The 27,903-nt window shown below is 43.0% G+C and overlaps 1 protein-coding gene across 5 annotated transcripts in view; it reads right to left on the bottom strand.

Annotated features, from left to right (window-relative positions):
• Window positions 1-27,903, bottom strand: part of LOC126262566 (cytosolic carboxypeptidase 1-like) — a 524,760-nt gene that overhangs the window by 53,121 nt on the left and 443,736 nt on the right. For all 5 annotated transcript variants that reach the window (XM_049959267.1, XM_049959269.1, XM_049959270.1 and 2 more), the window contains exon 19: window positions 16,052-16,139. In XM_049959267.1, the coding sequence (XP_049815224.1) occupies window positions 16,052-16,139 (88 nt within the window). The remainder of the gene's footprint in view (window positions 1-16,051; window positions 16,140-27,903) is intronic.

Here is a 27,903-nt window from a genome sequence, read left to right as displayed (position 1 = left end):
TGCGCAACTGTATAACAATATATGTTTAAGTTAATGTGACAAATGAAATTACATCAGTGCATAAGAAATTATGTTATAAAAACACTTATTAGTTGTATATTGTATTAAACATAAGATAGATTAATATGAATTCAGCAAAGATACAAATTTTGTAAAGATATTATATAGTTGTTAAAATGTAGCCTGACAAATCCTATATCACAAATGTGATCATTGGGATGATAATAAATAAATAAATAAATAAATAAATAAAGAAAATGAGGAATAGAAGTAACGAATGTAATAACATGGGTCAAAATACAGGATGATGAAATGGAAGAAATTAAATCTATGTTAATATGTGGAACTAATTACAATAACATTTTGCAAAGATTCTAAATGAAAAAAGAATAATAAGAAGAAAAGGTGATACCAACTGAAAAAGTTAATATGGTGATTAAAATGATGTGACATCGAAATATAAATACGAAAATACATTTAAACTGATTAACTGAATAAAAATAATGATAGAGTCATTCTGCTATACCTTCCTGTATATGAGATCTGTACTATAACAGTTACACTAAGCAACCCTCTGTATAATATTTCTTTTTTAAAACGATAGAGCATCACGCAGAACTCCAAACTTTTTTTTTCCATCGATTACTTGCAAATGAGGGCCTATCAGACTGCATGGCTGCAGGGTGTAATACCTGGGACCTTAAACTACAGTAACAGATAGATGGTTTGAAAGAGCTGATCCCACCACTGGGGATCACTCCTTTTAAGTGACTGCATACTGACATGTTGTGTAAGTAATGTTTTTGTGTTACCCCTACATATTTCAAAGCGCACAGTGTCACTACGCTGTAATATTGTTTGTGTATCTAAAACCCTTAATTTAAAGGCATGTGTGCACTTCAGATAGTTTTGTCCACTCACTAGTGAACACTCAGTCAGTACAAAAATAGATTGTTAATGAATTCCATTGAAAGAGGGGCAGTAAAAAAGCTTAACATCCAATCATCAATGATGTAATTAGAGACTGAGCCAAAGTCCAGGGAAGGAAATTGGCCATGCACTTTCAGAGGAACCACCCTGGCAATTTGCTTCAGTGATTTAGAAAAACCATGGAAAATATAAATCTGAATGACCAAAAGCAGTGTTAACAGATGAGTCATGGTTCATCATACAGAGTGATATTCACCAACTATTCATCGTGGCAGCCAGTAACACATTTTAACAATATTGATGCTGTTCTCACCTAGAACAGCATTATTTTGAGAACATGTATGTCACAATGTCTTTTATAGAGGTACAATGAGAGATGCAGTCTATTCGGATGACAGCTTACAATACAATGCACCCCTGTGTTCAATAGAGCATACTGATCTGCTATAGGTGAAATACCCTCAGACTTTTGCAATAATGTAACAGTCTCAATACAAAAATGGCATATACTGATGGTACTGAGTTTAACAGAACCTCAGTTTAATAAATCGCATTTGTAAAACATTTACATTATTTATCAACAGAAGAGTAATGGCTGTTGGGAGCCAAATGGGGGAGAAAAATTTAAAAAAATAACTTAGTTATGGAGCAATGTAGGAACATGCAAGGCACAATACTAATCATATGACTTTCTTAGAGGATGGCTTGAGGATAGAACGTTAATAGAATTTGTAGATTCAGAAATACTTTTCAAAGTGATGAGTGGCACATACTCCTTGAAATTCTAAAGTTATTATGGACGAAGTGCAGGAGTCGAAAGGTTATATACAAGTTGTACAGAAACTAGATTGCAGTTACAAGAAGTGAAAGACATGAATAGAGGCAGCAGTTGACAAGAGCGAGTAGTGAGGGAAACTACCCCTATACACTGAGCAAGTACTGAGGGAAACTACAGTGAGACTCGGAATGGAAATTAAAGTTCAAAGAGATGAAATAAAAACTTTAAAATTTGCTACAGGGGTATAATTATGTCGGAAACATCTGAGGACTTAAAAATCTTTAGGATACATTGGAGAGTGCTTAGAAAATAATTTATAAGCTATTCATTACCATCAACAAAAGTAAAAGAAAGGCGACGGAGCAAGGTAAAATTAATTCTGGTGATGCTGAGGGAACTAGATTGGGAAGTGAGACACTAAAAATAGTAAATGTGTTTTGTTATGTGGTTCCAAAACAACTGACAGTCACGGAGGTAAGGAGAATACACACAAACTGGCAGTAGTGAGAATAGCTTTTCTGAAAACAAGAAAAACATTAAATCAAATAAAAATCTAAGTGTTAGGAATTCTTTTCTACAAATATTTGCATGAAGAGTAATCTTATATGGAAGTGAAGTGTGACTGATAAACGCTACACAGTAGAAATGAGTATAGCTTTTCAAATGTGGTGCTACAGAAGAATGCTTAGTATTTGATGGGTTTATTAGGTAACCAATGAAGAGGTATTGAACTGAATTGGAGAGAAACTGGTGTAACTCAATTAGAAGAAGGGGTGGGTTCATAGACAAATCCTTAGTTCCCATAATGAGATTTTCACTCTGCAGCGGAGTGTGCACTGATATGAAACTTCCTGACAGATTGAAACTGTGTGCCAGACCGAGACTCGAACTTGGGACCTTTGCCTTTCGCCGGCAAGTGCTCTAGCAACTGAGCTACCCAAGGCATGACTCATGACCTGTCCTCACAACTTTAATTCCGCCAGAACCTCATCTCCTACCTTCCAAACTTCACAGTAGCTCTTCTGTGAACCTAGCAGAACTAGCACTCCTGGAAGACAGGATACTGCAGAGACATGGCTTAGCCACAGCATGGGGGATGTTTCCAGAATGAGATTTTCACTCTGCAGTGGAGTGTGCGCTGATATGAAACTTCCTGACAGATTAAAACTGTGTGCTGGACCGAGACTCGAACTCGGGTCTTGTGCTTGGGTAGCTCAGTTGGTAGAGCACTTGCCCGCGAAAGGCATTGGTCCCGAGTTTGAGTCTCGGTCCGGCACACAGTTTTAATCTGTCAGGAAGTTTCATATCAGTGCACACTCTGCTGCAGAGTGAAAATCTCATTCTGGAAACATCCTCCAGGCTGTGGCTAAGCCACATCTCCACAATATCCTTTCTTCCAGGAGTGCTAGTTCTGCAAGGTGCACAGAAAAGCTTCTGTGAAGCTTGGAAGGTAGGAGACAAGGTACTGGCAGAATTAAATTTGTGGGGATGGGTTGTGAGTTGTATTTGGGTAGCTCAGTTGGTAGAGCACTTGCCCGCGAAAGGCAAAGGTCCCGAATTTGGGTCTCGGCCCGGCACACATTTTTAATCTGTCAGGAAGTTTCAAATTTTTAGTTGTTAAATAATAATTAATTTGGTAACTGATGGAAGCATAGGCAGTAAAAATTGTAGATGGAGACCAAAGCTTGACTGCAGGAAGCATATTAGAGTAGATATAGGTTGCAGTACGAGATGAGAAGAGATTTACACATGATAGACTAGTATGAAGAGCTGACTCCACCTAGTTTAGGGACTGAAGACCACAACAACAACAACAACAACAACAGACCTGGTTGCCATTTGATGGATGATAATGTCCAACTATGCTAGACTGGTCTGTTGGACAAGGATAAGAACATCACTTGTCTGGAGCAGGCAAGTTCACACTCTGGACTTGCATCTGATTAAATATGCATGGCACACACTAGAACTGCAGCTCTAATGCCACTATCATGAATCGTTGCTGACTAGATTGTGTTTGTCCAGCAGTGGGGGATATGACCACAAGACTTATTACTGGATGATGTCATAAACAGTATGGGTAGCCCAGATGTATCTTTTACTACTTCACAGGCTCATGTTCAACTGACAATATATTCTGAAAGTACCATCTTTTGACAGAATCCATATCCTAAATATCTAGGAGTAATGCTCGATTGAACTATGTCGTACAAACATCATCTGGAAAACATTTCAGGTTAAGTAAAAATCTCAACACAATCCAAAAATTGGCAAATAAGTTTTGGGGAACTGATGCCAACACATGGAGAACCAGCAGCATTTCTTTGGTTTTCTCTGCTGTTGAGTATTGTGCAACTGTTTGGATCAATAGCACCATGGAAATCTTGTTGACACCTAACTAAACCAAGCAATGAGATTAGTTATGGAAATGATCAGAATAACTCTCACTCACTGGCTACCCACTCTGAGCAACACAGCACTGCCCCAGACCAGAAGCCTTACTACTCTAAAACCTCAACTTCAAAAAATGTACTAATGTGACAGCATTGCATATTCATCCCAATTCTGTCTAACTTACCATTGCATATTCATGCCAATTCAGTCCGGCTTACCACCAAACATATGAAATTAACACTGAAATCAAAAAACTCCCCAGTGAGAACAGTAACACAACTACAGAACTTTACTACGAATGGGTGCTGGTAATCACAATGGAGACAAGAAGCCAGAAACTGTAACTTCATAAAAAGACACGACAATCAAAGTCATGATTTCACCAAGAGTGGAAAGATAGGGTGCCACCTGAACAAAATCTGTACTGAACATAAAATATGCAGAAAATCACGGTTTCAATGGGGCATCACCAAAACTCCTTCTTGTGGAATATATGAAGCCAAATAACAAACCATCTTCCACATAGCCTTCAAATGCCCAAATACTTGCTTTGAAGGGTTGCTGCAAGAAATTCATGACCTTATACCTGCAGCACTGGACTGAATGAAAACTGTAACCTGTATTTATGATATATTTGTATTCATTTTTTTTTTAATTTTAAATTTCTCTTTGCATCCATATTTCACCATGTTTGTATACTTCCTGTTTGTCTATATGTTATATACCTGTTATTCATTAGGCACTGTGTAATATTCATACAAAAATAATAATGCTACTATGTGTGATTGTTATTGATATTCTGTAAGCCACCAGCAGAGGGCATTACACATAGTAAGTGTGGCCACTTTTCAGGCATACTTTGAAGTCATGTAAGTATATCACATGTCATTGTGTTGCCATGTCAGCTTCTAATGTACACATGCTTAAAGTTGTTTCACTGACCAAAAAGACTCCCTTTCTTAAGAACTTAAAAGTAGATGCAATTTTCTGGCAGTCTTAAAACTTCATAAAGCTGTAGTAAAGAAAACTAACCCAGAAAATGGTGAACAGGTAATATAATGAAGCAGAATCAGTATGAACTGAGAGAGAGATAATTTCATCAAGAGTTTTAAACCAAGCAAAAACACATGTTTGAAAAAGTAAAGTAAATGCATTTAATACAAAGCAACCCTGTTACAGCAATTTTAACATGCTGAAGAATATTCTACATATTTCTATGTTTACTTTCAAACAAATTGGAAACAACTTTAAAACATCTTTGTTACTTTTAGATAGTACACTTCTGGAAATGGAAAAAAGAACACATTGACACCGGTGTGTCAGACCCACCATACTTGCTCCGGACACTGCGAGAGGGCTGTACAAGCAATGATCACACGCACGGCACAGCGGACACACCAGGAACCGCGGTGTTGGCCGTCGAATGGCGCTAGCTGCGCAGCATTTGTGCACCGCCGCCGTCAGTGTCAGCCAGTTTGCCGTGGCATACGGAGCTCCATCGCAGTCTTTAACACTGGTAGCATGCCGCGACAGCGTGGACGTGAACCGTATGTGCAGTTGACGGACTTTGAGCGAGGGCGTAGAGTGGGCATGCGGGAGGCCGGGTGGACGTACCGCCGAATTGCTCAACACGTGGGGCGTGAGGTCTCCACAGTACATCGATGAGAGTCGCTTCTGCCTTGGTGCTAATGATGGTCGTATGCGTGTTTGGCGCCGTGCAGGTGAGCACCACAATCAGGACTGCATACGACCGAGGCACACAGGACCAACACCCGGCATCATGGTGTGGGGAGCGATCTCCTACACTGGCCGTACACCACTGGTGATCATCGAGGGGACACTGAATAGTGCACGGTACATCCAAACCGTCATCGAACCCATCGTTCTACCATTCCTAGACCGGCAAGGGAACTTGCTGTTCCAACAGGACAATGCACGTCCGCATGCATCCCGTGCCACCCAACGTGCTCTAGAAGGTGTAAGTCAACTACCCTGGCCAGCAAAATCTCTGGATCTGTCCCCCATTGAGCATGTTTGGGACTGGATGAAGCGTCGTCTCACGCGGTCTGCACGTCCAGCACGAACGCTGGTCCAACTGAGGCGCCAGGTGGAAATGGCATGGCAAGCTGTTCCACAGGACTACATCCAGCATCTCTACAATCGTCTCCATGGGAGAATAGCAGCCTGCATTGCTGCGAAATGTGGATATACACTGTACTAGTGCCGACATTGTGCATGCTCTGTTGCCTGTGTCTATGTGCCTGTGGTTCTGTCAGTGTGATCATGTGATGCATCTGACCCCAGGAATGTGTCAATAAAGTTTCCCCTTCCTGGGACAATGAATTCACGGTGTTCTTATTTCAATTTCCAGGAGTGTATTATGAAAAGGAAAGATTGCTGCTCATCATACAGCAGAGATGTTGAGTTGCAGACAGACACAACAAAAAGACTACTAAACATGTAAGCTTTTCCACGTGGGAAAAATATATCTAAAAACAAAGATGATGTGACTTACCAAACGAAAGCGCTTGGCAGGTCGATAGACACACAAACAAACACAAACATACACAGAAAATTCTAGCTTTCGCAACCAACGGTTGCTTCGTCAGGAAAGAGGGAAGGAGAGGGAAAGACGAAAGGATGTGGGTTTTAAGGGAGAGGGTAAGGGGTCATTCCAATCCCGGGAGCGGAAAGACTTACCTTAGGGGGAAGAAAAGGACGGGTATACACTCGCACACACACACATATCCATCCACACATATACAGACACAAGCAGACATATTCAAAGACAAAGAGTTTGGGCAGAGATGTCAGTCGAGGCGGAAGTGCAGAGGCAAAGATGTTGTTGAATGACAGGTGAGGTATGAGTGGCGGCAACTTGAAATTAGCGGAGATTGAGGCCTGGTGGGTAACGGGAAGTGAGGATATATTGAAGAGCAAGTTCCCATCTCCGGAGTTCGGATAGGTTGGTGTTAGTGGGAAGTATCCAGATAACCCGGACGGTGTAACACTGTGCCAAGATGTGCTGGCCGTGCACCAAGGCGTGTTTAGCCACAGGGTGATCCTCATTACCAACAAACACTGTCTGCCTGTGTCCATTCATGCGGATGGACAGTTTGTTGCTGGTCATTCCCACATAGAATGCGTCACAGTGTAGGCAGGTCAGTTGGTAGATCACGTGGGTGCTTTCACACGTGGTTCTGCCTTTGATCGTGTACACCTTCCGGGTTACAGGACTGGAGTAGGTGGTGGTGGGAGGGTGCATGGGACAGGTTTTACACCGGGGGCGGTTACAAGGGTAGGAGCCAGAGGGTAGGGAAGGTGGTTTGGGATTTCATAGGGATGAACTAACAGGTTACGAAGGTTAGGTGGACGGCGGAAAGACACCCTTGGTGGAGTGGGGAGGATTTCATGAAGGATGGATCTAATTTCAGGGCAGGATTTGAGGAAGTCATATCCCTGCTGGAGAGCCACATTCAGAGTCTGATCCAGTCCCGGAAAGTATCCTGTCACAAGTGGGGCACTTTTGTGGTTCTTCTGTGGGAGGTTCTGGGTTTGAGAGGACGAGGAAGTGGCTCTGGTTATTTGCTTCTGTACCAGGTCGGGAGGGTAGTTGCGGGATGCGAAAGCTGTTTTCAGGTTGTTGGTGTAATGCTTCAGGGATTCCGGACTGGAGCAGATTCGTTTGCCACGAAGACCTAGGCTGTAGGGAAGGGACCGTTTGATGTGGAATGGGTGGCAGCTGTCGTAATGGAGGTACTGTTGCTTGTTGGTGGGTTTGATGTGGACAGACGTGTGAAGCTGGCCATTGGACAGATGGAGGTCAACATCAAGGAAAGTGGCATGGGATTTGGAGTAGGACCAGTAGAATCTGATGGAACCAAAGGAGTTGAGGTTGGAGAGGAAATTCTGGAGTTCTTTTTCACTGTGAGTCCAGATCATGAAGATGTCATCAATAAATCTGTACCAAACTTTGGGTTGGCAGGCCTGGGTAACCAAGAAGGCTTCCTCTAAGCGACCCATGAATAGGTTGGCGTACGAAGGGGCCATCCTGGTACCCATGGCTGTTCCCTTTAATTGTTGGTATGTCTGGTCTTCAAAAGTGAAGAAGTTGTGGGTCAGGATGAAGTTGGCTAAGGTAATGAGGAAAGAGGTTTTAGGTAGGGTGGCAGGTGATCGGCGTGAAAGGAAGTGCTCCATCGCAGCGAGGCCCTGGACGTGCGGGATATTTGTGTATAAGGAAGTGGCATCAATGGTTACAAGGATGGTTTCTGGGGGTAACAGATTGGGTAAGGATTCCAGGCGTTCGAGAAAGTGGTTGGTGTCTTTGATGAAGGATGGGAGACTGCATGTAATGGGTTGAAGGTGTTGATCTACGTAGGCAGAGATACGTTCTGTGGGGGCTTGGTAACCAGCTACAATGGGGCGGCCGGGATGATTGGGTTTTTGAATTTTAGGAAGAAGGTAGAAGGTAGGTGTGCGGGGTGTCGGTGGGGTCAGGAGGTTGATGGAGTGAGGTGAAAGGATTTGTAGGGGGCCTAAGGTTCTGAGGATTCCTTGACGCTCCGCCTGGACATCAGGAATGGGATTACCTTGACAAACTTTGTATGTGGTGTTGTCTGAAAGCTGACGCAGTCCCTCAGCCACATACTACCGACGATCAAGTACCACGGTCGTGGAACCCTTGTCCGCCGGAAGAATGACGATGGACCGGTCAGCCTTCAGATCACGGATAGCCTGGGCTTCAGCAGTGGTGATGTTGGGAGTAGGATTAAGGTTTTTTTAAGAAGGATTGAGAGGCAAGGCTGGAAGTCAGAAATTCCTGGAAGGTTTGGAGAGGGTGATTTTGGGGAAGAGGAGGTGGGTCCCGCTGTGACGGAGGATGGAACTGTTCCAGGCAGGGTTCAATTTGGATAGTGTCTTGGGGAGTTGGATCATTAGGGGTAGGATTAGGATCATTTTTCTTCGTGGCAAAGTGATACTTCCAGCAGAGAGTACGAGTATAGGACAGTAAATCTTTGACGAGGGCTGTTTGGTTGAATCTGGGAGTGGGGCTGAAGGTGAGGCCTTTGGATAGGACAGAGGTTTCGGATTGGGAGAGAGGTTTGGAGGAAAGGTTAACTACTGAATTAGGGTGTTGTGGTACCAGATTGTGTTGATTGGAATTTTGAGGTTTTGGAGGGAGTGGAGCTGGAAGTGGGAGATTGAGTAGATGGGAGAGACTGGGTTTGTGTGCAATGAGAAGTGGTTGAGGTTTGCTGGAAAGGTTGTGAAAGGTGAGTGAGTTGCCTTTCCGGAGGTGGGAAACCAGGAGATTGGATAGTTTTTTGAGGTGAAGGGCGGCATGCTGTTCTAATTTGCGGTTAGCCTGTAGGAGGATGCTCTGAATAGCCGGTGTGGATGTGGGAGAGGAAAGATTGAGGACTTTTACTAAGGATAGGAGTTGACGGGTGTGTTCATTGGCTGAGATGATGTGTAGGTGAAGGATTAGGTGGGTGAGGGCAATGGATTGTTCAGTTTGGAACTGGTATAGGGACTGATGGAAAGAAGGGTTGCAGCCAGAGATGGGAACTTTAAGTGTGAGGCCTTTGGGGGTAATGCCAAATGTTAGACAAGCCTGAGAAAATAGAATATGGGAGCGTAATCTGGCTAGGGCGAAGGCATGTTTGCGGAGGGAATGTAAATAAAACTTAATGGGGTCGTTGTGGGGGTGTTGTGAGGGTGACATGGCATTAGGTGGTGGAAAGTGTAACATGTGGCTGAAATGAAAATGAAAATAAAAATATATGGGGAGAGATAAAGGTGAACTGAAAAGTAACTGGAGATCCGGTGCGAAAAAAGGCGAAAAGGTGTTGGTTACAGCTGGGCTATGTTGGACTTGGGTTGGTAGACAACGATGTGCACAAAGGTTAGGTGGTTGTGTTGCCGACAAAACACGTTAAGGGATGGAGAAATTAGGGAAAATTTCGAAAAAACTGCGTGTAAATGTATTAAAAGGAGTGGTTTTGTGGTAGCAGATTATGAAAATGAGGCTAACAATTGTCTGGCGAAGAAACAATGACGTTAAAACCCACATCAAACGGTCCCTTCCCTACAGCCTAGGTCTTCGTGGCAAACGAATCTGCTCCAGTCCGGAATCCCTGAAGCATTACACCAACAACCTGACAACAGCTTTCGCATCCCGCAACTACCCTCCCGACCTGGTACAGAAGCAAATAACCAGAGCCACTTCCTCATCCTCTCAAACCCAGAACCTCCCACAGAAGAACCACAGAAGTGCCCCAACTTGTGACAGGATACTTTCCGGGACTGGATCAGACTCTGAATGTGGCTCTCCAGCAGGGATACGACTTCCTCAAATCCTGCCCTGAAATTAGATCCATCCTTCATGAAATCCTCCCCACTCCACCAAGGGTGTCTTTCCGCCGTCCACCTAACCTTCGTAACCTGTTAGTTCATCCCTATGAAATCCCAAACCACCTTCCCTACCCTCTGGCTCCTACCCTTGTAACCGCCCCCGGTGTAAAACCTGTCCCATGCACCCTCCCTCCACCACCTACTCCAGTCCTGTAACCCGGAAGGTGTACACGATCAAAGGCAGAGCCACGTGTGAAAGCACCCACGTGATCTACCAACTGACCTGCCTACACTGTGACGCATTCTATGTGGGAATGACCAGCAACAAACTGTCCATCCGCATGAATGGACACAGGCAGACAGTGTTTGTTGGTAATGAGGATCACCCTGTGGCTAAACATGCCTTGGTGCACGGCCAGCACATCTTGGCACAGTGTTACACCGTCCGGGTTATCTGGATACTTCCCACTAACACCAACCTATCCGAACCCTGGAGATGGGAACTTGCTCTTCCATATATCCTCTCTTCCAGTTATCCACCAGGCCTCAATCTCCACTAATTTCAAGTTGCCGCCACTCATACCTCACCTGTCATTCAACAACATCTTTGCCTCTGCACTTCCGCCTCGACTGACATCTCTGCCCAAACTCTTTGTCTTTGAATATATCTGCTTGTGTCTGTATATGTGTGGATGGATATGTGTGTGTGTGTGTGCGAGTGTATACCCGTCCTTTTTCCCCCCTAAGGTAAGTCTTTCCGCTCCCGGGATTGGAATGACTCCTTACCCTCTCCCTGTTTGTATTTGTTTGTGTGTCTATCGACGTGCCAGCGCTTTCGTTTGGTAAGTCACATCATCTTTGTTTTTAGATATATTTTTCCCACGTGGAATGTTTCCCTCTATTAATTTATATCATTAATTTGAACCCAACAATTACGTTTGTTTTTGTCACTGTTGTATTTCGAAATCTTTTCTGTCATCTTATTTTCCATTTTTGTTTGTGCCAGTAGTTTCACTTTGTATTCACATTCTCATTTTTACCGTGATCTACTATAGAATTTTATCTCGCCTATATAGACTCAATAATACGTCACCCACTTCCAAACCATAACCAAAAATTTTTTTCCGCTTTCAACACTACCGCTGCTATAAAATCCACCGTTTCTAGTCCACAAACAGTTCATTTCACCTATTAAACAACCTTTTCGTCTAGTTCTGGTAACTTTCGCTTTATTTCCATTTCCGTTCTTCCCACATCACTGATAATTTTTAGCCGCTTCCCACAGGTTTTAACGTCATTATTTCTTCGCCAGACAATTGTTAGCATCATTTTCATAATCTGCCACCACAAAACCAGTCTTTTTAATACATTTACACGCCGTTTTTTCGAAATTTTCCCGAATCTCTCCATCCTTTAACGTGTTTTGGCGGCAACACAACCACCTAACCTATGTAAGGTCTTTGTGTGTGTATATATATATATATATATATATATATATATATATATATATATATATATATATATATTATATATATATATATATTATATATATATATATAAAGATAATGTGACTTACCGAACGAAAGTGCTGGCAGGTCGATAGACACACAAACAAACACAAACACACACACAAAATTCAAGCTTTCACAACAAACTGTTGCCTCATCAGGAAAGAGGGAAGGAGAGGGAAAGACGAAAGGATGGAGTCATTCCAATCCCGGGAGCGGAAAGACTTACCTTAGGGGGAAAAAAGGACGGGTATACACTCGCACGCACACACACATCCATCCGCACATACACAGACACAAGCAGACATATTTAAATACAAAGAGTTTTGGCAGAGATGTCAGTCGAGGCGGAAGTGAAGAGGCAAAGATGATGTTGAATGACAGGTGAGGTATGAGTGGCGGCAACTTGAAATTAGCGGAGATTGCGGCCTGGTGGGTAACGGGAAGAGAGGATATATTGAAGAGCAAGTTCCCATCTCTGGAGTTCGGATAGGTTGGTGTTGGTGGGAAGTATCCAGATAACCCGGACGGTGTAACACTGTGCCAAGATGTGCTGGCCGTGCACCAAGGCATGTTTAGCCACAGGGTGATCATCATTACCAACAAACACTGTCTGCCTGTGTCCATTCATGCGAATGGACAGTTTGTTGCTGGTCATTCCCACATAGAATGCATCACAGTGTAGCCAGGTCAGTTGGTAAATCACGTGGGTGCTTTCACATGTGGCTCTGCCTTTGATCGTGTACACCTTCCGGGTTACAGGACTGGAGTAGGTGGTGGAGGGAGGGTGCATGGGACAGGTTTTACACCGCGGGCGGTTACAAGGGTAGGAGCCAGAGGGTAGGGAAGGTGGTTTGGGATTTCATAGGGATGAACTAACAGGTTACGAAGGTTAGGTGGACGGCGGAAAGACACTCTTGGCGGAGTGGGGAGGATTTCGTGAAGGATGGATCTCATTTCAGGGCAGGATTTGAGGAAGTCGTATCCCTGCTGGAGAGCCACATTCAGAGTCTGGTCCAGTCCCGGTAAGTATCCTGTTATCCTATATATATATATATATATATATATATATATATATATATATATATATATATATATATATATATATATATATATATATATATCACACAAACACGTTATTCCTAGCTGGGACAAGAATTCTAGCTGATTCAAGTAGTAGATGCTACAACAAAAGCACCGTGCTCCAAGAAAAGGCCAAAAAAAGAAAATTCTGTTTCCTGGTTTCCATTGTGAAGTCAATAAACATAGCTCTACCCTCTCTGCTTATGTAACATACATGATGAAAGATACACATTTAGTGGGCACGAGAGATAAAACTGGAGAATTTTGACAGCAACAGTTGTTCTCGCACAGCATCAAGGAGCTGATTAGAAAGTAGAGGTAAATTATTGGTTTATCATATTTACCACACAGCACAAAGCATTTCACAACTAGTATAGCAGGAATGTGGATGTAGAAAAATGTGAAGTATCTTATAGATACTGAGGACACTTCTAAAGCCTAATATCACATTACTATAGAATACTAGAGGCTTACAGAGGACTCTGGAATCAACATGGCAGAAAGATGCTTTGGTGAAGCACTGGAGTAAGTTACAAATGAATGAACTGACAGGGGGAAAAAAAAAAAACAAAAACAAAACATTTTAGCACCAAGGTGGAGTTGTGCGACACGAACGATAATTGGTAGGCGTGTTTCTACATCTGAAAGATGACAGCAGCAAAATTTCACACCATTTATGTAAGAGTGGTGCTAATAGGGCCACTATGAGAATGTGTATCAGGTTGGTTTTAAATACATGCCATAATGGTTTCGAATGTTAGTTGCCTTTGAGATTGGGAATGCTGAGTTGATGTAAGTGAAGAATGCCTTTAAGGTGACAAAAACTCCATTATCAACATCTCACTGAGTTTGAACGAGGTCATGTAATAGGGCTACGAGAAGCTGGATGTTCCTTCTGCAGTATTGCAGAAAGACATTGTGCGAATGTACCCACTGTACACGACTGCTGGTAGTGGTGGTCACAAGAATGTACGGTCACAAGAAGACCGGACACCAAATGGTCATGTGGTGTTACTGAGAGGGAAGACAACTTTGTGGAATGTATGGCTCTGGCACATCATACTGCATCTGTAGCAGGCAGCAGTTGGCACCACAATGACACAACAAACTGATGGAAATCATTACTTCCAGGAGGGTGGAGGTCTGTTGTGTTTTCTGATGAAAGCTGGTTCTGCCTCGGAGCCAGTGATGGCTGTGTGTCAGTTAGGATAAGGCCATTGAGGGCTTGCAACCAACCTGTCTGTGTGCTAGAAACACTGGACCTGTACGTGGAGTTATGGATTGGGGTGTGATTTTGTGTTACACCAGAAGCACTCTCATTGTTATCCCATGCACCTGACTGCAAATTTTTACATCAGCCTGGTGATTTGACCTGTTGTGCTGCCATTCAGAACTGCATTCCGGGGGGAGGTTTTCAACAAGATAATTCTCACCCACATACCGCTGTTGTAACCGAATATTCTCTAAGAGTGTCAACATATTGCCACGCCTGCTCAATCACTGGATCTGTCTCCAATCAAGCACATATAGGACATCCTTGGATGACAACTCCAGATCATCCACAGGCAGCATTAACCATCCCCGTATTGAATGACAAAGTGCAACAGACATAGAACTCCATCCCCCAACCTGACATCTGGCACCTGTACAACACGATGAATATACATTTGATTGCTTGCATTCAACATTCTGGTTGTTTCACCAGTTATTAATGTACCAGCATTTACATTTGCAATGGCTTATCTTGTACTGTGATCTTGCAATTTAATTACTTACAAATTACCTGGACAAATGTATTCGCAAAATTTTGTTACTCTACATAATTTACCTTTTAGTGTGTTATGTTTTTTTTCATTGGTGTATTTGCACTGCTTATTATTATCTGAGGCTGGTGCATGATTGGTACTACATTTTTTTTTTTCCTCCTGTTGATAAACATCTCTCCTCGCTCCTTCTCTCTTCCTCTTTCTCTTTCAGCATACACAATGTTTTAATTTTGATTTGCAAACCCTTTCTTGTTTATTTCCTTCAGGTTTAGGATGAAATGCTAATAGCTCACTTTTATTAGTACTCTGGGTGTTTTATACTGACTGTTGATGCACTGCTATTGCTGTTGACTCTCTTCTGATTGAGCATTTCTACAAAAAACTGTCATAGGTTGTTTAAGGATACCTTCTGAGTATTTTGGAATGAGGGACTCATTACAAAGTTATTGCATTTTGTTTGTTTTCTTGCCCCAATTACCTTTGTATCTATATTGCCCTGAAAATAGAACACAACAGCACATTTGTTTATGGTATGTGCTCTGTGTGCTTTGTTTGGATACAAACTTGTTCCATTCACTCACGGTAGTTGCTGCTGATAATAGTAATGCCCACTTTACTCTTTGCCCTCAAGTTTGCATTCAGTATTGCTCACTTCTGTCTTGGGTTTGCTTCTTTGATAGTGTGAAGTGTTGCATTGACTGTGATACAAAGCAGTATAGAGAGGTTTACTGATGAAGATCTGGCCTATATACTCCTCATGTATGAGTTCACTGAATGCCATGGGAAGATGGTACAATGGTGCTGTGCCGAGCTGTTCACACAGTGACGGTAACCACACCATAGAATTTTTGCAACTGTCTGAGGGTTGTTGCATTACTCCGTATTTTGCAGTGTACATTTGGCAACTGGTTGTTAAGATTCTTTTTCACTGAGCAAATGTATTTTCACAGGAATGAGGGTGATTATGGTAACAAATGGAATAAATCAAAATGACATTATCACTGTGTAATAAGCCACCGGAAACAATGGGTCCCTGATATCAAAATATTCAGAAAGTATTCCTGAAAAACCTCTGAAAGTGTGTTGGTGGAGTTCTGATTCACCCTATATAATTACTATAAATGAATAGTTCCTTGTCTAGGAGACCCTGCATCTATACTGTAGAATATGAATGCATACTAACAATGTGCTCAAAACTGACAGACTCAAAATTACAAATGATGAAAAATAAATACCTTGGTGTGATATATGATGGGATGTAAATGCTGACTGGGATGACTCCACCGACGATTCAGATCTTCATCTGTTATGCCACACCGATGGCTGGAACAGAATACAAAAGGATAGATAATGAAATAATGATTTGAAAACATACGATATACAAATTTAATTAAAGAACCATGTTATTTAGTCACTGATTAAAACTGTCATTTTCAGTTTTGCATAAGTTTAGAACCTATCTCATTAGTGTTACAGAAATGATCCATGAATTTAAATGGGAATTTTTGGAGGGAAGCAGACACTCTTAAGTGCTTCAACTGCCTCTATCATAGAATTTGCATAGGGGACAAACGTCTATGTGTTAACATGATAAGAAGTGTTTACACTCAGCAGATGTACACAAGCAATAATTTTCTCTTCTTCCATTTCAGTGTGGAACAAGAAAGGGAACAACCACGAGTTGTACAAATGACCATCTACCACTCACTTAACACTGGCTTGCAAAACATGAACACTGATGTATATGCACATTTTCCTCCTTGATTTATTCACTTTAAAGTTGTCTGGTACCTTTGCCAACACAGAACCACCAGATGCACACAATGAAAAACCACCACGATTATTCAGTTTCCATCTACAATTGTGAAATGTTTAAGCATTCTTATTTACAATATTAAATTTTTCACAAGATCATTCACTATCTGAAATCATTGAGGAGCACTGCATTTTTTGTCATTTTATCAGTTAACTTTGAGGAGTACCATATTACCCCAGTAGTATGATGTGTAATACTATATCTACCTAGCCGACAAACGATGGCAGTTGTCAAAACCATTTATTAAATAGTTAAGAACTGAAAACTGTTTGGAGGATTTTTGTCATTTGCTTTTACTTGTGATGCGATATGGGTGGATGGCAAATGTCAAGGTGGGATGGTGATTGCATTATCTGTTGGGCTTTGCATTTGTTTCTGTGTCATTTGGAGTAGTTAGGTGTGCTAGTGAATAAGAAGTGTGCCACGACAGTGCTGGTGGCATCACAGTGAACAACAGAAGTCCATAAAAATTACTCTATCTGTCATTCATATAATGTCAGTGTCTGATGTCTGGATACCAAACTGAATGGACAAACAGTGTTTCCTATAATCACCTGTTCTAATGTTGTACACTGGGATACAGTGTAATTATTCATTAGGAAAAGTAGTATAGAGTATTCCTTCCTAGACATTTGAAATTGCTTGAAGATTCTAAGTTTCCAGCTGAGGCACAACTGCAGAGAGGATGAAATCAATCGAACTGCACCTGCACAATCTAAGAAGAATACTCAATTACAGGTGAGTTTCAAGATAACAACAAATCTGAATCTGAATGAACACCTATATTTCAAAGGGGAACATTACATCCCACAGCCACTGCAATAGGACACACAATAATTCTGTGATGGAAGTCTATCAGGAAACTGGATTACGGTTGAAGTGTGACGAAATGTAGCCTTGGAGTTTGGTATTTCTCAAAGCAGTGTTTCATTTGCAAGGAGAATGTTCTGAACGACTGGCACTGCTTCTGAAGGAGAGGTGGTGGTCAGCCATGGCTGACTACAGCAGCAGGTGTCTTTATGTTCAACAACAGGCAAGGAGAGGCCCATGTCAACAGCTAGTCCAATTGCAACCACATTTAAGAGGACTGCAAGAGATGCAGTCTCACCTTCCAGAGTGACACAAAGACTGAATGAGGCTAGTCTCTACCTGATGATCAGTATGTTGTGTTCCATTGACACCCACACATTGGCAGCGTAGAGTTTACAATGGTCCCAAGAATATAGAGATTGGGCCAGTGAGGAGTGGAGTAGTGTGCTCTTCTTGGATGAGAGAAAATTCAGTCTGAGCAGTGATTCTGGATGTACGTTCATGTGGCAAGAGGCAGGAACATATAATGTACCATGGAACATTGTCAAACATGATAGTTTTGATGGTCCAAGCATTGTGGTGTGGGGAAGCAAAATGTTGCACAGGTAAACTGACCTCCAAATCTTTGAATACAGTACACTTATTGGTCAGTGTTAAAAGAGTGACACTTTACTCCTTCCCCAAGTGTGTATTTTCAGGGGTACATGATTTCGTTTTTATGGATGGCAATGCACGATAGAATAGGAGAGTGCAGGTGGAGGAGCTCTTGGAATGAGACGATATTCAGCAAATGGGATGGTCTGCCCATTTATCTGACTTAAGTCTAATTGAGTAAGTGTGGGACATGCTTCAGAGATCAATTGCAGCTTGTCCACTGTGGTATCACGTATCAATACCATACCATCCCATGGCATACCTAGGTTGGTAATGGAATAGCAAGTTTTCATCTGATGCCAATAGCAGTCACGTGGGATCTGGCAGTCTCAACAGTGCGCATCTATTGAGGCACACCTCCAGTAGCTCTGTTCATCAAACGCCACCTGCCACTGCAACGTAAGATGGCTGGTACCAGCTGTTCAGCTCACTTGTGCCTGGAGCCACTACACTATGACTCATTTGTTTGTGCTTCATCCTTGTTGACTCTGAGATAGTTGGACTGTGTTTATTGCTGCATTATTTGTAATGAGTCTCCTTTCACTTGGAAAAATAAAAGTTAAGTAAATCTTCTGTTCGTTGTGTTGACTTGTTCATTAATCTTTTCTGCTCCTGTTCAGCTCTCTTACGATGGTAGCTGCTGCACCACTATGTAGCTTACTCTCCTTACGATTCTGTACACAAAGTCATACACAACATCTAACAATGAGAAGGGGTTGTTTGAAGGGATTGTGACAGACAACAGACCTCTAACTGTTGCCGCCAAGTTTGAAAAGTTTCGCACTGGCTCCAGCATCACCCACATCATGAGAGCACCGTTCCATCTGAAATCCAGTGGCGAAGCTGAATGGTTTGTCCAAACATTTAAGCAACAGGTGGACAAACTTCGCATCTCCCACACAAGGGATCATGCTCTGTTGCTCTTCTTGTCTTCCTGTTGCTCCCACCTACATGACAGACCACTGCCAGCGCAGTTGCTACAAGGACAGCCCCACCACACCTTGCTTATGCTGCTGCACCTGCCCCAGCAGGTGATGCCAACTTTGTCCAGACAGGCAAAGTATCTAACTAGCAATTCAGTCTTTTACTGATTTTATGATGGACGGAGGCACTGGGAGGAAGGCACGATTGTAAGATGTATTGGACCTTCTATGTTTCTCCTGCAGGGAGCAAGATGATTGCTGCAACACCATCAGAACGTAATTCATCCTTGTGAACTGCGTGATCCTGCCACAGGCTTGGTGCTTTCAGATTTGGTGCCTGCCGGGATGCTGCAGCCCTCACTGCACCCGGCTCTCATGGGCCCTGGGCCACTGGCCGCCACCTGGCAGCTGTCCTACATGCCACCCCAGTTCCCTTTGCAGTCACTGAGATGTCTCTGTCTTTGTTTTGCTGCTCCACCTCTGGATGTGGGTATGCGGCCTGTTTTTCAGCTGGTGTTCCTGGGCGGGCTCAGAGTGTATGCCAGGGAGTGGGTGGGAGCTCAGCATCAGCCTCAGTTTCGGGTCCTGTTTCCTCATTGCCACCGGCATCCAGCCTCCCCCCCTCCCCCCCCCCCCCCACCATTGTTTACTCATCTACACTACACGACAATGGTGAAGCAGTCTGGGTGGAAAGTGTGTGCTGTCGTGTATCAATACTACCCCAAAGTGTATCAAGGTTGGTAACAGAATGGCAAGTTCCCATCTGTCGCTGATAGCGGTCATCCAGGATCTGGTGGACCCAATAGTATGTGTTCACCGAGTCACACCTCCAGTAGAGCCTCTGTCCTTCGAGTGCCCTCTCCACCATAATATACGGCACCCGGGAGCTGCCGCTCGGCTCACTTATGCCTGGGGCCACTATACTATGACTCCTTCATTCATGCTTCATCCTTGTTGACTCTGATACAGCTGGACTCTGTTTCTTGCTGTGTTATTTGTAATGAGTCTTCATTCACTTGGATAAGTACAAGTTACATAAGTCTTCGGTTTATTGTGTTAACTTGCTCGCTAAACATTTCTGCTCCTGTCCAGCTTTCCTACAATGACAGTCAGCCTCAGATCTAAGATATTTCCGAACCAGGGCAAAAGCAGGTTCAAATGGCTCTGAGCACTATGGGACTTAACATCTGAGGTCATCAGTCCCCTAGAAGTTAGAACTACTTAAACCTAACTAACCTAAGGACATCACACACATCCATGCCCGAGGCAGGATTCGAACCTGCGACCGTAGCGGTCGCGCGGTTCCAGACTGAAACGCCTAGAACCGCTCGGCCACTCTGGCTGGCTGGCAAAGGCAAGATAGTGGCGCCCACCCTCCCCATCCCTTCTAGCATTTGAGATAGGGCTCCAAAAATTTAAAAAAATGATTTTCCAAAAATATGTACATTTTATAGCGCACATCTTTATGAAGAGTTCGTTTTGTGTGTATTATAAACATATATATTTGAGGAAATGTAAGACATGTTATTTGGTATTAAATGTGCCGTAGTGTAGTGCCATGACTCTTCACGCAGCATTCTTCTGTCGCATATCACTATATATTGTTACGTGGAATCAAATATTTATATTTTGTAATGGAAGCTATCAAACCTTCATTGAGGACAGCGGAAATCAAAATATCCTGTGGTGCATCTCCTGTCCCCAATCGGCCGGTCTGACATTCCACCCTCCTTAAAAAAGAACTTGGTTAATATTGAGTGGGATAATTTGTGACCGGGAGAATAACCACTCTTCAGAAAATTTGCACACTCTATTGCCTATTAGCTAATAATTTTCTCTTTTGTGTGACATAAAATTAAATATAGGAACACAAAAACAGTACAGACAAGAGACAGTACACATTTCTTCAATCCTTAGGTCCCAGCTTTTTTTTTTCTCTCTCTTTCCTCTTATCTTTCTACAGCTTTAGACGGGGTGCTTTCCTTTCTGTGAAAGAATCTATTACGTCATCAAAATTCGTCAAAGTGGTTTTGCTACATGAAAAATCAAAATGTCGTTGTCTAATACTGAAAGAGCTGTTAATACGAATAGTACACGAGAATGGCGTGGTTTCTCGATCTGATTACGACTATTTTGTCACTGTCTGCTAGATAAAATGAAATACGCCTTTCTAATGTTACAGCAATTGTAATAAACGCCAAACAAGCGAGGCTGTTTTGGCACAAATGGTCATTTTTATCTACCGCATTTACATAAATAACACGATAGAATATGATCCATGACATACCAATATCAACTGTCAATTGGGCCTACTACAAGCAAAAAGATTTATGTTAGGAGACTGTTCCACTTTCCATTCATACGCTCCAGTTTCTCAAGCATGAGATCGAAAAGTGATGTACGAAATTTTTATGTAATTTTGGAATCGTCATATTCTTTGATATAATTTGTGTGATGTCCCCATTTCTTCTCCTTCCTCTTAACAAACAATCTTGTCATCATTAATTTTGTAACTATTCCTACCTCTGTTAAAACTTATTCTCCCGTTAACTTCACTAACCCTCCTAGAATCACCGGTTTAGTTGTTCCTCGTTTATTCTTCGGTAAGGCGTTATTATGTGTTCGTATAACGCTTTTTCCGCGCTATTCCGAGAATATAATTTAAAACTGCTGCTAACGAGGGACTGTGGGATTGGCCCTTAGAACTGTAGCGATCTGACGAAGATTTTCGGTCAAGATCTCATTTTCTTGGATACAGGAGAAGATAATACGCAATCGTTCTTACCTGTTGTTCCTGTTAGTCGTTTATTTCCACTCTGGTAATGTGAATCTATGGATTTCGCTAATAATTATAACAACGCTGATCATTCGCACACCCAAACAACCACATTAAACCAACAGCGACTGGCGTTCACCCGTTCAGATTTATTCGGCTCGGCTCTTATAACCCCGTCCCATTTTGTCTGCGGGAAAGTTTTTTATTTCTAGGTGCGGGGTGGATTATCTTAACAGAAATATCACGTACAGTAGACACGCATTCAAAAATCTTATGATCCGTTCAGAAATCAACTTAGAATGTGTTCAAAAATGTTCAAAACCCAGAGAGACGCGTTTGAAAATAATAGGAATAAAATAATCGACAGACCTTCATGTGCAGGATGCTAGGCACTTTGTGAGCCAATATTTTTTTTTCTTCAAGAATATGTATTTGATGCTCTCCGATTTGACGCTCTCTGGAATTGCCGACCGGGACGGATACCCCGGCTATCTCTCCCCCCACCCACTCTAGATCCGGGTCTGATATCATTTGTCCCACCACTCTGTAGCCCACTTATCCTTACAATGGGTACGATGCATCCACATACGGCAGTTGTCAACCACGCTGGTGCAGGAATGGAACACTCTACCACAAGAAATCCTCAAGGACCTTGTGGCGAGCATGTGAGCATGTTGCGGAGCATGCGTTACTGTCGTGGTGATCACACATCCTATTTTTTGATGTGCCGGTGACCATCATAAATCACGGTGATTTCAGTGTAGCTATTGTCTTTGAATAGGTCAGTTCTGTCCGTCCCATTATGAAGTATACCAGTTATCTGAGGTCTCTGCATCCCCAACTTCCGTATCTGCAACCACGTCTGCATCTTCACATATTAAAATTTTGTAAACCACTTTACCCTGGAGTTCCGCTGATAGGCTTGTGCCATGTCTTAATATTCCGTATCCCACAGCTTTCTGTCATAATCACTGAAAGAGATTTTATGTATTTTTCTGCAGAGTAATATCCTCAACATGGAAAAGTCAAAGCAAGTTGTGTTACAAGTCATCACATTTGTTCTCTGTTAAATGTAGCCCACGTAGTTCCTTTATTAAATGCATGTAAACTCACCATAATGTTAAATCATTTTAGCGTGCTACCCTTCTCATAGGACATATTCTGAGGCATCAAGGGATCACCAATTTAGTATTGGAAGGCAGCGTGGAGGGTAAAAATCGTAGGGGGAGACCAAGAAATGAATACACTAAACAGATTCAGAAGTATGTGGGTTGCAGTAAGTACTGGGAGATGATGAACCTTGCACAGGATAGAGTAGCATGGAGAGCTGCATCAAACCAGTCTCTGGACTGAAGACCACAACAACAACAACCCTTCTCAATGTAATAAGTGTCGCGCGGCGTGCTTGTAAATATTTTAAAGCAAAACAGTAATAAGATCACTGATATATATGTCGTATGTGATAAAGATGAGTCGGAGCACAAAGCGAAGATCCTAATTTACGGAGAACGGGCTTCGGTTTGCTTTTTAGCGGCTTCCAGTAGATACATAAGTGTCCTCTACTAATGTAAACATTGAGGACTCAGACGTAAGCCAGCTGCAGGTACAATGGAAGCAGAAATTATGTGCAATTGTTCGGAAAATCGTGAAGCAGGATTAGAGGTTACTGTCCCGTCGGCAACGAGGTCATTAGGGACCGAACACAGGCTCCGATTAGGAAAGGACGGGAAAAGTAATAGGCCGTGTCCTTTCAAAGGAACCACTCCAGTATTTGCCCTAAGTGATTTAGAAAATCATGGAAAATCTAAATCTGGATGGTCGGAAGTGGATTTGAACTGTTGCACTTCCGAATGCGAGTCCCGTGCGCTAACCACATCACCTTACTCGATTGGATACTCGGTAAGATGGCTATGTTGCTACCTTAAGCCGTCGCATATGTCGACAACGTATCTACCATTCACAGTGCACTGTGTATTCAAGTCAATATAGAGGCATTCTGTCTCTAATGGATAATAATAAACACGTTATTGTAGATCGCTTGTCTCTTGCAATGCAAAAAAGACGAAAATCGTAATATTTACAATGTTCATACTTTTAACCCCTAACTACAAACTATTTGTTATTGCCGATATCCGCAGATACATACCCGCATAGACACCGGATTTTATATGCTCAGTCAATATTTCTGCACCTAACGGCAGCCAAATATAAACACAGAAACGAAGAGTGGCGCTGGAGTCTGTGTTCCAGAGAATAAACTGAAAGGAGTTGCGATCCTTGATGGTCCTCGTGTATTTTTGGGCTGTAATTTTAACTTTAGTACTGTAAACAATGATATTGCGTCATGGTAACGGTTGGTTTACTGTCGCCGTTGTAAGAACTGGTTGTAGTGTTCCTGCTGCTGCTGGGTTGGAGAGATTTAATTCTCGTAATGTCGTTGCTTATCGCACCTGTCATACTGGTGAGGTAGCCAAATAAAGATTTTTGTAAGTCTTACTATTATTCCGATGAGGCCTTCTGATAAGCGCTCTAACAGTCTGCTAGTATGTACAGTATTGCAATGCCTGTGTTGTTCAGAATTACGACGCAATGTTCCTTCGGACACGCATCCACGCCGGAACGAACAGGCACTGCGGAGACTACAACAGTTATGAAATGCATTAAATGAATTCGCAAATGAGAATGAGGACAACCATCAGCTGTATAATGGAATGACGACAGTGAAAATTTGTGTTGGACAGGGGCTCAAATTTCGCTTTTCCGCTTATCGCGAGCAGTTGTCTTACCATTAGACTATCCGAGCACAATCTCCGCCAGACCCAAACTTCAATATTTTGTCAACTATGTGTCTGCAACCTGCACTCTTACATTCATTATGTATGGAAGTACAGGGAAGACTTTTGATTGAAAGTCGCTTGCCTGGTGTCAGCGAATAAATATAAACTTTGTTGTTCAGAATTCCGATGCAATGTTCCTTCGGACATGCCGGTCCGGCACAAATTTTCATTGTTGTCATTCCATTACACAGCTGATGGTTGTACGCATTCCCAACTGCGAATACATTTCATAACGGCTGTAGTCGCCACGGTGCCTCTTCCTTCTGACTTGTGGTGCAATTCTGAACAACACTGGCACTAGAATACTGTATCATTTCCGCGGACACAGCCAAGCGACTTTCAGTTAAAATATCTCCCCTGTACGGGAATATACATAATGAATGTACGAGTGCAGGTTGTAAACACATGGCTGACAACAAGTGGAAGTTTTGGATAGCCTAACGGTAAGGCGACCGCTCGCGATAAGCGGGAAATCCGGGCTCGAGTCCGGTCCGGCACAAGTTTTCATAGCCGTCATCCATTATAAAGCTGATACTTGTCCATCTACATCCATACTTCGCAAGCCACCTGACGGTGTGTGGCGGAGGGTGCCCCCTCTATCGGTTCTCCTTTCTATTCCAGTCGCTTATTGTTCGTGGAAAGAAAGTTGTCGGTATGCCTCTGTGTGGGTATGTTCTCGAAAATTCAACAAAAGCCCGTACCGAGCTACTGAGCGTCTCTCATGCAGAGTCTTCCACTGGAGTTTATCCATCATCTCCATAACGCTTTCGTGATTACTAAATGATCCTATAACGAAGCGCGCTGCTCTCCGTTGGATCTTCTCTATCTCTTCTATCAACCCTATCTGGTGAGAAGTATTTACGCAGTGGGCGAACAAGTGTACTTTAACCTACTTCCTTTGTTTTCGGATTGCATTTCCTTAGGATTCTTCCAATGAATCTCAGTCTAGTATCTGCTTTACCGGCGATCAACTTTATATGATCATTCCATTTTAAATCGCTCCTAATGCGTACTCCCGGATAATTTATGGACTTAACTGCTTCCAGTTGCTGACCTGCTATTCTGTAGCTAAATTACAAGGGATCTATCTTTCTATGTATTCGCAGCACATTACACTTGTCTACATTGAGATTCAATTGCCATTCCCTGCACCATGCGTCAATTCGCTGCAGATCCTCCTGCATTTCAGTACAATTTTCCATTGTTACAACCTCGCGATACACCACAGCATCATCTGCAAAAAGCCTCAGTGAACTTCCGATGTCATCCACAAGGTCATTTATGTATATTGTGAACAGCAACGGTCCCATGACACTCCCCTGTGGCACACCTGAAATCACTCTTACTTCGGAAGACTTCTCTCCATTGAGAATGACATGCTGCGTTCTGTTATCTAGGAACTCCTCAATCCAATCACACAATTGGTCTGATAGTCCATATGCTCTTACTTTGTTCATTAAACGACTGTGGGGGACTGTATCGAACGCCTTGCGGAAGTCAGGAAACATGGCATCTACCTGGGAACCCTTGTCTATGGCCCTCTGAGTCTCGTGGACGAATAGCGCGAGCTGGGTTTCACACGACCGTCTTTTTCGAAACCCATGCTGATTCCTACAGAGTAGATTTCTAGTCTCCAGAAAAGTCATTATACTCGAACATCATACGTGTTCCAAAATTCTACAACTGATCGACGTTAGAGATATAGGTCTATAGTTCTGCACATCTGTTCGACGTCCCTTATTGAAAACGGGGATGACCTGTGCCCGTTTCCAATCTTTTGGAACGCTACGCTCTTCTAGAGACCTGCAACTGCGAAAACATTTCATGTCTGCTACTTTGTTTAACTCTCCGAGAGGCCTCATCGTCAGCAACATCAACAAATGAGGAGCAGGATTGGTGGCTGGGAGGCGGCCTTTACTCTGGGCGGTGTCTCAATGTAATGTAAGTCATATCTCTCGACATTTCCTGTGTTGTTAGGACCCATCAGTGGACCACAGAGAGCGCCCCTTCTTCTACCCACCTGCGACCTTCCGGAGGCTCCTGGCGTTAGTCAGCGCGGCGCTTTCCGGCGAGGGTCCGGAAGCGGCCGCGTCTGCCGCCGGAGACAATGCCCCTCCCCTCCCCTCGTCACACCACACCTTCCTCACAGCCGCCGGAAGTCGCAGCCGTGCATCGCTTGCCCTGCCCCTAACGCCGACGCTGCCGCCAGCTGTCCCCTCAATACCAATGAGGCCGGACTCCGCCACCGTTGGCCGCCGTAGCGGTGTCATCAGCCTCTGCTGGGTCAGCTCCGCAAAAAGGAACCTGCACGCAACAACGGCGAAACTGCCCAGTGCCTGGAACCGGTCGCTGCTAATATTGGCTCTGACCAACCGGCGCCATCTTCTGCAAAGTCCTCCCACTTGGCCGTACATGGAGCGATTTCCGCCATCCACTACTCTGCACAACGTGTGACTGCCCGGCGTTCTCGTACAAGGAACTTCCCATAGCACCAACCTAAAAGCTATCCAACGGGTGTGAGCATGTTGAATATTCTGACATGATTGCCATAAGGATATATTATATACAAACCATATTCGAAATATCTAATTATCACATACGCAACACTGAGATCGTTATGGATTCATAGCTAAGATCAATACGCTTCACGGAGAAAAGTATCTTAACACAGTATCAAGGATCCAAACACATTAGATTGGTATCTCAGGCCATTCATTGCCTCTGAACAGCACTCTTAGCCCTTGGCGAGACCCACACCTAGGGAAGGGGATATTCGTGATTGTGCAAGTGTGAAGCTAGTAGTCACAAGTGTTGATATAAAGCATACAAGTGCGGCATGTACTTACAGAGGCTTTATAATTACTTATTTAATAACCACCTCTGATAACGAGCCTCTAGTGACTCGAAATCTGGCTGATGAGAAAGCAAAGATACGGTTATCTAGTACCCTCTTTCCCATTTTTTTCTTATAGGAAAAAATATATATTCTTCCGAAAAACTCAAACACCTAGATGTTAATACTACGTACCGTAATTTGTCTGTGCAGTTGTTAGCAGCGGAGATAACGGTGCAGGAAGCCATTAACTCCGCAGACGATTAGTAACGTATAGTCCGGCCTTTACAGCCCAATTAAAATGAAAAAATAAAGTGCAGTCCATGTGCTACAATGACAGCTTGTTTACCTTACACCTCCTTTCAGAATCTACGTCTCATCTTCTCCTCCTTTCCCCTCAACTCTGCGCCACCGAACATAAGATAGCTTGCGAAGTAT

Source organism: Schistocerca nitens, chromosome 6, assembly GCF_023898315.1.
Source record: "Schistocerca nitens isolate TAMUIC-IGC-003100 chromosome 6, iqSchNite1.1, whole genome shotgun sequence".
NCBI classification, from domain to species: Eukaryota; Metazoa; Arthropoda; class Insecta; order Orthoptera; family Acrididae; genus Schistocerca; species Schistocerca nitens.
This window is presented reverse-complemented; position numbering and strand designations above follow the sequence as displayed.